Here is a 12,691-nt window from a genome sequence, read left to right as displayed (position 1 = left end):
TAAGCTGCTTTGCCCCAGCACTCCCGGGTGTCATTCTACCTGCCATGGCATACTCCAATAGAGACCTGGGATTTAGTCCCCTCCCCTCCTTCCTCATTTCAAAAATTAATTCCTGATCTTTTTTTACAGAGTTCACTGAAGGTAACTCTTCAGATAAAGCAACATGAATATGGCTTTCTATTTTGGCTCTCATTTTTGGAAGTTTCTGACCTAGAGTGAAGGGGAACTTGTTTGAGCTTGCTGACTAGAAGACTACATTCTGCCTCTAAAAATAAAGCACTACCTTTGTCTATCATAAGGACACTACCACATCTGAGTCACTCTTCTAGGGCAATAATGGGTTCATTGAGTTATGCATCCACCCTTCCATCCATCAGTCTCTCCTGCCCTCCCCACTCTCACCTTTCCCTCCTTCCCTTCATCCATCCACCCACCCAACAATGACAGGCTCCTCCATTCATTCTGAGAGCAAAGGTATACATTTTGGAGACGTCTGGTCAAGGTTAGAAATCTGGTCTGAAGCCATGGAATAATTTTTCTTTGTGACATTAGCAGTCTCGTTCATTGCTGACAAGAGTGCACATTTCTGAAGGGCTAAATACCAAGAGCCTTAAAAGCATGCTCTTGGTATTTAGCTTTTGACCCAGTAATTTCCCTTGTAGGAACGTATCCCATGAATCAAAGATTCAGCAAAGGAATTTACGTATAAGAATAATCAACAGCTTCTCACTTCTCACAATACTCATAAAGTTCTTCATAAAGAAGAACAGCCCGGTGGCTCAGACAGTTAGAGCTCCATGCTCCTAACTCCGAAGGCTGCTGGTTCGATTCCCACATGGGCCAGTGGGCTCTCAACCACAAAGCTGCCAGTTCAAAGTCCCGCAAGGAATGGTGGGCTCCGCCCCCTGCAACTAAGATTGAGCATGGCACCTTGAGCTGAGCTGCCTCCCGGATGGCTCAGGTGGTTGGAGCGCGGGCTCTCAACCACAAGGTTGCCAGTTCGATTTCTCGAGTCCCGCAAGGGATGGTGGGCAGTGCCCCCTGCAACTAGCAACGGCAACTGGACCTGGAGCTGAGCTGCGCCCTCCACAACTAAGGCTGAAAGGACAACAACTTGAAGCTGAACGGCACCCTCCACAACTAAGATTGAAAGGACAACAACTTGACTTGGGAAAAAAGCCTGGAAGCACACACTGTTCCCCAATAAAGTCCTGTTCCCCTTCCTCCCCTAAAAAAAAAAAAGAAAGAAAGAAAGAAAGGAACTGGGAACAACCTAAGAAAACAATAGTATCTTTCTAGAAAATAATTTTTAAAAAATGATAAATTTAGATTATTGATTATAATACAATCAATAAATCTTATATTTTCAAGAAATGACATGGAAAAGTGATTATAAATAATGTTAAATGAAAAAAAGGCCAGTATACATATAATTACAATTCTGAGACAGAAACATCAAAATGTAAACAAAGGGTTGTTACTTCTGAATGGTGAGACTAACAGTGATTACTTTGTTGCTGTTTTTTTAAATACTTTTTAATATTCTCCAAATTGTCCCAAATCATCATGTCTTACTGATACAATTACCTAGGAGGGGAAAAGTCTATAAATAGATTTTTTAAAGTTACATCTCTCAAAAAATTGACATGAGGAAGCAAAAAAAGAAGGAGGAAGGAAAAAAACAAGTTAAGTCTGGGCTTTAACCTTCAATTCTGGTCAGCTTAGTATTTCCAACTAAATATAAATATTTGTTGAATTGAACTACACCCATGCTAACCTAGGCAGACTTGGCAAGAAGCATTTTATTTGATCCTCTGAATTTTGCTGAAAATTTCTTCTTTGAAAATATGTGAGCTCTAATCCTTGACTGTTGTTTATTGTTGCTGAAATCTATGAATGCCCAACTCCCGGACTGGTATCCAATTATTCACATGTCCAACCTACCTTTTTACCTTAATTCAGGCCTATGCTGTGAGTTGAAAATCTCCGAAAGCTATCATACAAAAGCCAGTTTTCAAAAACTGCCCTGCTGTGCTGTGATAATGATGAGGAACTGAAGTAGCCCCGTAGCACACTGTCACATTCAACGAACTGCGGGGTCTCGAGAAGAAAAAGGACAGACAAGACTATTTCCTCGGTGTTCCCACTATTCCCTCCACAGGCAGGTCACCTTATGGAGATGACTTGTGTGTATAAGTTGACTTCTATTAAACTGTAAGCTCCTTGCAGGAAGAGACTATGGCTTTTTCAGGCTCCTACTTCTAGCCCCTGGCACAGAACGTGCCATTCAGTAGCAACTCCAAAACGGTTTTTGAACGAACTACATTCATGCCCCTACCCCCAAGATTAAGAAAAAATAAATATATTCAAGACATAAAAAACTTGGAGCATTAGGAAGAGCTACCAAATAACTCAAACTCAGAAGTTTATATGATACAGAACTTGACAAAAGCAGGAAATTAAATTAGAATTCAGAGACTGTTTGGGTGTTACTATGGGCAGAGGTGGAAACTATTTTTCTGTCGAGGACTTCTGATCCAAGTTCAAGAGTCAAAAGAGAGACACATACAAATAAAAAAAATGTTTTTCCTTAGCATGAGAAATAAATATTAGCAAAGGATATAAAACATCCCTTAAATATAAGGGATAATTTAAAAATATACTTTAGTTCATATTATGGTCCATTCAATGTAAAAGAAAGGCCAAAAGGGTAGGAGGCAATATAAAAATCACTTCAAAGGCGGCCACAGGATCTAATAAGGACACACTCCCATCGTCAGCAGATATCGGAAAAGTCTATCCACTAAAAAGCATGCTCATAAGATTGGTATAAAATACATCAAATTAGCCATGTGCAGAAGCTTCCACATCCAAAAGGATTTGTAAATATACGACAGAAAGGAATGACTACCGTTTCAAAGTCTCTCCAGGGAGATGGCAATCTAAATTGTAACTGAGACGTGTCAAGGCCAACAGGACGACTGCACAGGTTGAGTATCACATAACTCCAGGGCATGCCATTCATGCAATGATGCCTCTTGGAGTTTTTACAGCTGTGAACAACTTCCATAACTGTATGCGGCAGTCCTGGATTTAGCTAACACAGCTAAGTGATGTGAAAGTAGAAAAAGAATGGCTCACGTGAGCTCTAGAAAAGGATACACCGACAGGGACCCTACTGACATTTTGGACCAGATCATTCTTGGTTGTAGGGGGCTGTCCCGTGCATCATCGGATGTTTCGGAGCATGCAGCCTTCTCTGTGCTAGCATATACATATATGTATATAGGCCATATATGTATATATGGCCTCCAGGTATACAGACTTTGGTTCCAAAGCCATACTGCTCCCCGCCTTGTCCACATGGGCAGAACAAGAAAACTCACCTAATGCCCTGACAATTCGCATCAGGACTTCCCCGACTTTCATTCTGGTCTCCGGAGTGTGCTTATCTTTACCGCGGTCATACTGAGCCAATAGGCTAAGCAAGATTTTCTCAGGGTACACATCTGAGAGCAGGGCAACCCCTGGGGTGGAAAACAAAAAGAAAGAATTCATTACTGGTTAGGATTGAATGGCAAGTAAACCCAGACAGCCTGCGATGGGATGAACACATAGACATTTAAACCCATCTCTGTAATTCTACCAGCAAGGGCTGTCCTTTATTTGGAGTGATAACATAGTGAGTGGAAATAACATGGGTCAGACTCCTGAGTTCTTCGAGTCCCAGCCCTTATCTGATCTGAGATCACTTCCAGCACAGACATTCTATGATCTATGGATTACAGTCTCTTGAAGCAGAAGTTAGATGATCACATATCACAGCAGGGATTCACACAACAGCAGAAGACTGGATTAAATGCCTTCTAGAAATCCTTCTGACTCTGAGACTCAAGTTCTGTGACTAGTGTTGTCCCTGCCAACACACCAGCCTGAAGCACAGCCCTAATTCCTGTCTGCTGTAGTTCTCCATTCCAGCATGAGTTCTCGCCATAAAACTGTCAATGACAAGAGCAATTTACACCAGGAAAGACCCTCAGAGTGTTCTGAGCAGGATCAGTAGTAGACATATGCTCATGGCTGAGTTCCCTGGTCAGAAATAGGGAAGATTCTACTCGCATCCCCCTTCCTAGGATTTGCTGATCCTTTCTCCCATCATGCCAGTACCTCCTAAAGATGTAATCTGCAATGGTGTTATCATTATCTGAGACCAGCTCCATATCAAGCAAACTTTAGAGGGGTGGTGGCGGGAGAAGGGTAGATGTAACCTAAGATAGGACCAGAAATAAAGCCCATGTTCTTGAAGCTATATAAACACAAATTCCGCGACTGGGGCTGGGGAAAGGATGGGAAAGGTTATATACTTCTAAAGAACAGTGAAGGAGGAAAAAGAAGGAAGACAATATGGATTTCAAAATATATCCAGGATGAGAATGCTTCTCACCACCTCCACCTCGGATGATGGACCATCATCTCTGGCCTGGTTTTTTGCAATGACCTCCTAACTTCTTCTACTTCTATCCTTTCCCTCATTGCAGCTGGAAATTTCTAACTAAAACATCAGCCAGGTCCCATCATTCTTCCACCCAAATCCCTCAGTGGTTTTCCTTTTCCCCTGAATATGAGCAGCTCCTAATTCTTGCCTCTGCTGTCTCTCTGACCTCATTTTTACCATCCTCTCTCTGGGCCCCTGTCTCCCAGCAACTCTGGAGTCCTCACTGTTTTTCTTAGAGTAGACCAAGCTGCTGCAGGCCCTGCATCTTCCCCTCTGCCTTGGCTGCTCCTCCTCCAGGTATCCTCACGGCTTGCTCCCCAAACCTCATCATGTCTCTGTTCAAATGTCACATTTATCATATTTAAGATGGCAGCCTCCTTCACCTACCACTCTTTCTCCCTCTCCCTCTGCTTCATTCTTCTTCTCAGAACTTAACATTACCTGACATGTTACATATTTGCTTATTTATTGACTGCTCACCTCCTTAGAATGTGAACTCTACAAAGTCAAGGACTGTTTTATTCTCTGCTATAGCTTCATGCCCAGAAGAGTGCCAGACATAGCAGGTGCTCAATAACTATTTGTTGAATGAATGAATAAAATAGGTTCAAAAATACAGTCTTGATATAAATTTCAGGAATTAAAGAAGAGAAGATTTGGAAGGAATCATATAAATGCTTGAGAAATCTATAATTATTTTTCACCTGAGTTTACCATTCTTCTGTTAAAACTTAATCTTGCAGGCAAAGTCTACGTACCGTTTTCTATGTTGTAGGTTGTAATTCCATTCTCTTATAAATCAGATCTACACAAAGGCTGTCTACCTGCTGATGGCTACACCTGTCTGCCCATTCTCCTTTCTGCTCTCCCCACTCCTATATTTTCATTGCTTCCGAAAAGCCTGGGAAGTCTCTGCATGTGGCCTTAAGCCACAGCTCCCTTTATGTGGCCTCCAATTTTATACAAACACAAGCTCTGCTCTTAAGGGAGTTTCAGGCTGTGGCAGAACCGGAATTAGACAGCTTCCCTGCTGGCAAAATGTGACCCTGCATTTGTAGTTAGCTCTATTATGTAAAACAATGGACTTCTTGGAGGTCCAAGGTGGAGTTAGAGACATCCTAGCACAGGAAAACTATCTGTGGCTTCAGAAAAAAGATAAATGAATTGTTTACTAAGGGAAAGAAAGGAAAAAGCTTCCAAGTTTTGAAAGAGCCCCAAAGGAAAAGTGAATTGGTGGTTGGTAACTGCAATTCTGGTAGTTGTTGCATCGCTGATACATTACAAGACCTCGTACATATTACAGATCTGTAGCTATCATAACTACTTTCCATCAGAAGTTTCCAACTAAAAAAGCTAGTGCGTTTGTTTCCTTTTAGGAATATAGTTGTAACTTTATAATGGAAATCAGTAGGAAAATGGGATATGCCTCAGAAAAGTCTGATCTGCGTCTAGCTTTCCTAAAACACATCTATTACTAAAGTCCCTCTTACTGTTGTTTATGCCTATTTTCTCTCATTAATCTTTAGCAGAGAACTGTTATTTACTTCTATGAGCATATTACCCCACTATATATTTCAAAACCAAATGAGCTCTTGATTTCCTCTGTTTAGCAGACAGGCATTTTGGCTGCACACAGCATCTACTCTCTCTCCTGGTAACAACACATGGTGTTCCTTTGGGAAATATCCCTTCGCCACTTCTAGTCTACGTGGTTTGAGTGGAGTTAACTTCCCACTTTCTCTCCTTTCATGTGTGAACTCATATCCCAGGCTGGTCAGTTAGGATACTCCATCCCACCCCCACCACAAGGATTGGCTCAGGAATGGGCAATAAGATTCAGTCCTGGAGACCACACTGGAATTATTGGGAGAGATAAACTCGTTTTTCTTTTCTTTTTTGTTAAAGTTATTAACCTGAAGCTGCCAGTGGCCACATGTGGAGAAAGTCCACCCCAAAATGTTGCCAACACAGAAGCGGGTCAAGCCAAGAGAAGAAAGGAGAAAAGGAAGAGACCTGATGGCATGCTTTGAGCCCCTGGATCCAACTGTACTTCTACCGACTGGAGTCTTTGGATACACAAGCCAATAAAGATCCTTTATGCATATGCCAGTTTGATATTTTTCTCAACCAAAAGATTCCTAACACAGCCTACTTCAGATTTTTGTTTAATTTCCGATTTTTTTTTTAACCTTTTACTTTTCCTATAGTGCTAAACTTTTAATTCCTAGGGAATTAGGGAGCTTTAAATTCTCCCAATCTTGCATTAAATCGTTGCCAATAACAAAGTAGTTTCCTTGCTTCCCACAGTCCCATGTTAGCAATTGTTTATCTTCCTGCCGGCCTGCTCCACAGACTGCTGCCAAAAGGCCCTCTGACTGTTGCGTTTTACCTTCTAAGATACAGCTGCCACCTATGAGTTTATAAATCCATAAAGGACAAGGACAGTTCCCTCCTCACCATTACACCAAGCAGTGAAGAGAATCACATATGATGGTTAAGACTGTATAACAATTAAAAGGAATGAGATTCTGTGTGGCTGTTTTCATTTATTTGGAAAGTTTTCTGAATTTTGGCAACTGAGGAAGCCTGGCTATAACCTTCATATGACCCTTGGCCCCTCACACTTGATAATTCCTTTGTAATTTGAAAATGAGGTAATCTCTGGGTCAGCACAGGCTTCAAGGAAACATGACACATCAATCTCTTTGGCAAGAAGAACAAAATGATTGTATGAGAGATAGCTGTTCCTGCTCTGATCGCAGGAAAATGACTATGCGTTTCAAGATGTGATGTAACAGATAAAATACATAGTAGGTAAAGGTAAAACAAACTGGCAAGAGTTCATGAAGGCATTCTGACCTGTACTTTGAGGCAAAGCATAAGATATAGGCAAATTAACTTAAAAAACATTACTAAAAGCACTTTATGCAACAAAACTGAGACAGTCAACTTAGTAAAATAACTGTTCTTTCCCCTCCAGTGACATTCATTACAAAGCCAGCAATGTATTCTGATCAAAACAGGATTGACTTCAAGACGATGTCTCAGCATGCTGCTCAGTGAGTTTGCAGACCTTCAGCGGTGGAAGTTATTTAGGTGTAGTCTCACTTTACACAGTGCACTTGCTTTGTCGAAAAGACCGTCTGATTCTAAGTGTCTTTGCTGACTGGCTCTATCCCAGGAACCTTCTAAGCCATCCCCACTTCAAAACTAACCTACCTCATTCCCCTGGGCAGTAGCCTCCTACCTCCCCAAACAGCCACATCAACCTGGAAAACCACCCCTCCAAACCTCTCAGGGATTTCTGCCAAAAACACTATAAGAAACACAAACCCCCACACATTGTATGATTCCCTTTAGATAAAATGTCCAGAATAGGCAAATTTATAGATAGAAAGTAGATTTAGTGGTTACCTAGGGCTGTGGGAGTTGGGGGAAAATGGGGACATGCTAGTGGGTGTTTCTTTCTAGAATGATAAAAACATTCTAAAACTGATTGTGGTGATGGTTACATACTCTGTGAATACACTAAAAAACGAACTCTATACTTTTTAAGTGGATGGAATTATACGGCATGTGAGTTGTATGCCAAAAAGTTGTTATAAAAAGATTTTAAGAAACTGTTTCGTATCTACTCTTTTAGGTTTTTAGAATAGAAGAAAAAGGGGAGAAAATAATATAGCACATCTTAAATGTAAAGGGAAATCTGCTGCCAAGAACAAAGTACTAGCTTCCTTTTGCATCCAAATCTGTTTGGGTTGCCCTTGAAGGGTGACAGTGGAAAGAGGGAGATAATGATTTGTTATTTCAATGGGAAAACAAATCAAGCACTTCACATTTCACAGACTCTGTCTTGCACGGGTAAGAAAATTATTATTTTTAAAAATCTAAATTCTGTGGTAAGCCAGAAATTCTACTCTAGGAATTTATCCTAATAGATATCCTACCACAAGTGGATTACTTATGTACAAAATCATACATTGTAGCACTCTGTAGCAGGAAAAACTTAAAACAAATTCAGTGTTCACTAATAGAAGATTGATTAAGCTACGTTCATTCATACAATGGAATACAATGCATCCATAAAAAAATAAATAAGCTTTTAAAGAACTGATATGAAATAAACTTGTTAAGTGAAAAACAAAGTACCAAACACTGTGTACTGAATTCAACAATTTGTGTACATGGGAGAAATATACACTCATAAAATAGTTCGGAAAGGATCCACAAGAAACAATGATATTGGTTGTTTCTAGGGTAGGAAATGAGGTGTTTGGGGTTAGAAATGAGAGAAGAGACTTCTTATTCTGTACCTTTTTGTACCTAATGAATTTTTAACTGTGTACTTACCTATCACATATAAATAAATGTAAGTTTTTAAAAAATCTGTGATAAGGGGCATGGTCTTTTAAAATAGGACAGCCTCTTTAAAAGGTGAAAATGTAAAAAGAATTTACACTCAAAAAGAGCAGAATGACCACAAACATCTGTATTTTCTTCCTCCTGAAATCTCACTAAAGTTAAGGAGTAAAAGAGGTAACCCACAAACAAGGATAAAGAGAATTTGATAGATGTCAAAACTGAATTCCGGATAAAGAGAACAAAAGTGGAAAAAAAGTGACATGTATTTGATAGAACTGTTGGATTATTTGGAAAGCATAGCAATAACTACATAGAAAACTAAGCAAATACATAAATAAGAAAGGAAGACTGAACTGTGCTCAGCAATAAATAATATCCATATAGTCAGCAGCAAACACTGCCCAATGTTGTAGCCAAAATTGTGATGGGGAAAAGGGAAAAAAGGGATATAGGTGGACATGTGCAGGTATGCATGTGTGTGCGTGTGCTAAATCCTCATCCAACATACCCAAAACGAACAGGTAATGTCCAAAAATGTTTAAACCAGGAGAGGTCTGTATAAGCATTTTCTTTATAAATGGAGAGGTAATTACTAGAAAAAATTACTTAAAAGGGGTGGTAGTGGGGAAATGATTATCTCTGGAGACTGGAATTGTGAGGGAGGAAGAAGTAGGGCAAGGGGCAAACTTTTTCACCCTTTACAAACTATGTTCAAAGTACATTTACTATAAAAAGTAGTTGAAAAACTAAAAAGAAGATAAAGATATATATGAACCTGTGGAAGAAGCTCTAGTTTGAAAGAACAATGATAGTTAACAGAAGAGATCAGGCACATGGAAATTTTCCCTCTGACTACAAAAAAGATAATTGTCAATCTGTGATTGTCCTCTCTTGCAGCTCTACAGCACAAAGTTAAGAAAAGTAGACACTATTACATTGTTTTGTATACCTGAAACTAACAAAAAAAAAGAAAAAGAAAAAAGAAAAGTAGAAACTAAAGAGAAGGAAAATACTATCCTTTAGCAGGGTACTTCAGTTGTTTCATTTGAGACCTCTCATTGTGATGGAAACTAACAATAACATCAGCTCCAAGAATCCAGGAAGTTGCAAACTGGGGAAGTTGGTAATTAAATCAAGGAAGCATGGGAGCTCAACTTAATAGCTGGGCTGTCTTTGTAATTAGAGTAAATTATAATGTCTAGCATCCCAATTTGATGTTAAATTTCTCTAAGGCTCCAAAGTTGTGTTAAGTGTGGACAAGCCCTAACAAATTTATAAAGATTCAAGATGAGTGAGTTTTACTTAGGCCTGAGGAAAAAACAGGGTTAGGCTAATAAGCTGTGAAGGCTAACTGCTAAAAATTTGTAAGAACTATACCTAGTATCTATTTCTTTAAATAGCATCTAAATAATATATATATTTGAACACTAAAATAATGCCCAATACATTTGCTTAAATTGTTTTCTAGGCCAGCTCGGTGGCTCAGGCGGTTGGAGCTCCATGCTCCTAATTCCGAAGGCTGCCGGATCGATTCCCACATGGGCCAGCGGGCTCTCAACCACAAGGTTGCTGGTTCAACTACTCGAATCCCGCAAGGGATAGTGGGCTCTGCCCCCTGCAACTAAGATTGAACACGACGCCTTGAGCTGAGCTGCCGCTGAGCTCCCGGATGCCTCAGTTGGTTGGAGTGCGTCCTCTCAACCACAAGGTTACCAGTTCGGACTCCCGCAAGGGATGGTGGGCTGCGCCCCCTGCAACTAGCAACAGGCAACTGGACCTGGAGCTGAGCTGCACCCTCCACAACTAAGACTGAAAGGACAACAACTTGACTTGGAAAAACTAGAAGTACACACTGTTTCCCAATAAAGTCCTGTTCCCCTTCTCCAATAAAATCTTTTTAAAAAATTGCTTTCTAATTCCCAATTTGAAGCGAAAAAAGGAAAAATGAGTGAATAATCTATATTTATTGACAGTTAACTATACTTGCTGGAAGCCATTTGGATCATGGAATATTATTATAATAAATAAAAATCTAATCAAAAAGACAGTAAAATTCCGTAACATTTGCCTCGTGTTTTCAATATGCCAAAGCAAAGTCCTAAGCACTTTATGTGATTTCATCCATTTAATGCTTCCAACAATCCTTTGATTTCTTCTAATTTTACTGAGAAAGAAGTTGAGGAACAGAGGAGTGAAAAATATGGCCCAACATAACACAGCTGCCACATGGCAGAGCAGAGCTGTAAACCTGCTCTCTGCTACCCCAAGGCTCACCGGGCAGCAGGGCCTAAGAGAAAAGAACTGCTGACTAGTACTCACTTTGCCAACCCTAACTCCAAAAATACAAACCTTACATTTTCAAGTATGTCAGCCTCACTCCATGAAATTTACTTTCCGTTGGACTCCAAGAGGATCACAAGGAGAGATACTTTGCACACGGTATCCCATATGAACAGGCGGAATCTTCTACTGGGTCTATCTGGGCTTCAAAGGGACTGCTTTGTTCCCAGCTGGTATCTTTATATAGCACTTGGAAAAGGAAGGTAGTAACATTAATGAAATTCACAAATGACTCTAACTTAAGAGGCTGTTGCCATTAGTGATGACAGAGGAGCCATACAAAAGGAAATCCAAAACTTGGATTTTAATGAGTTCCAGTTTGTTTTTCGTTTTTCAAGTACACATTTTTATTGTCAAAACAAGTAAGAGATACAAGCATAACAGAAGACACAAATTAATTGTTTGGATCATGTGAGACTTCAGCGCCTCTCCATGGAAAAGTCAGCTCAGCTCCTCACGTAGACACGAGCCCATCCAAAGCAAAACCAGCAGGGATTTGAGACAGTGATCAGGACAATGGCTGAATACGTCCACAATGAGGAGAAATGAACAAGTGCTTTCCCTACTTCCTTTGCTCAGTAGCTCTGTCTTTATACAGGTCATATGAGGCTCATTTGGGGGAAAATGATTGCAGAGAAAAATTTTTTTCATTCTTCCACCTCTCAGAAAACGTTTCAGGCCCTGGCCTAAACAAAGAAATCAAAATAGGGTGACCCTAGTTTCACATGAACCTCAAGACTATAAATCGACGTACAGCTACCACCTTCTTTACTTTAAAAAAACTTTACATTTATCTATACCAAACCAGTAGGCTGAATGTTCTCCCTTAGAAAGTTTTCAACCAAATTGGAATTAATCTCACTTTAAAGTACAACAAAGGATATGCAAGACTCGTGTTTGTTCTGTGACACTCAATGAAAGAGAAGCACTGTTCCAGCAGCACGGCCCCAGAGGTACTGCGGTAACAACTGGCTGTGCCAGAAAGCGAGGGGCTCCAGTCTCGGCACAGGAAGAGGGTTCCTGCCAAGTCTGGCTTTGAACAGTGCCCAGATCTCAAACAGATCGTAGGTGCCCCTAACGGACAAGGCTAGAGCGCAGGCAGCCGCGCAGCTGAGAGGGCCAAGCACTGGCAGTGAGCACCTCTGCGCCATGCCTTGTCCATGCTCACTCTGAGCGTGGTAATCAAGAAGCCTCGGTTTGGGAACAACACAAACATTATTTACCTAGTAGGCAATGACCGCAGCCCTAGTCTAGGCTAAATGATACACAAATAGTAATGAGGCCCCCATACATCACTCTGAGATTATTTAGTCTAACTTTAAAGCAATACACAATGGCTTCTTCTATGCCAGGACAAGCTTTTCACTAATGTTTATCAAAAACCAATTATGTCTCCAGCTCTAGCCTCAGTGGAAGAGGTTTTTAAAAACAAAAACCTTTCCTATTTCAGAGCCAAGGTACAAGGGAAGCAGGGGCAAGACACCCTCTACCCAG

The 12,691-nt window shown here is 40.5% G+C and overlaps 1 protein-coding gene across 2 annotated transcripts in view; it reads right to left on the bottom strand.

Annotated features, from left to right (window-relative positions):
• Positions 1-12,691, bottom strand: part of TANGO6 (transport and golgi organization 6 homolog) — a gene marked incomplete at its 5' end in the record, with an annotated part of 142,882 nt that overhangs the window by 56,242 nt on the left and 73,949 nt on the right. For both annotated transcript variants that reach the window (XR_013992125.1, XM_081031006.1), the window contains one exon: positions 3,387-3,527. Coding sequence is in view for 1 of the 2 variants with exons in the window: in XM_081031006.1 (XP_080887132.1) it covers positions 3,387-3,527 (141 nt within the window). The remainder of the gene's footprint in view (positions 1-3,386; positions 3,528-12,691) is intronic.

This window comes from Rhinolophus hipposideros (genome assembly GCF_964194185.1).
Source record: "Rhinolophus hipposideros genome assembly, chromosome: 21".
NCBI classification, from domain to species: domain Eukaryota; kingdom Metazoa; phylum Chordata; class Mammalia; order Chiroptera; family Rhinolophidae; genus Rhinolophus; species Rhinolophus hipposideros.
Note: the sequence above shows the minus strand (reverse complement) of the source record. Positions and strands in the feature narration are given on the sequence as shown.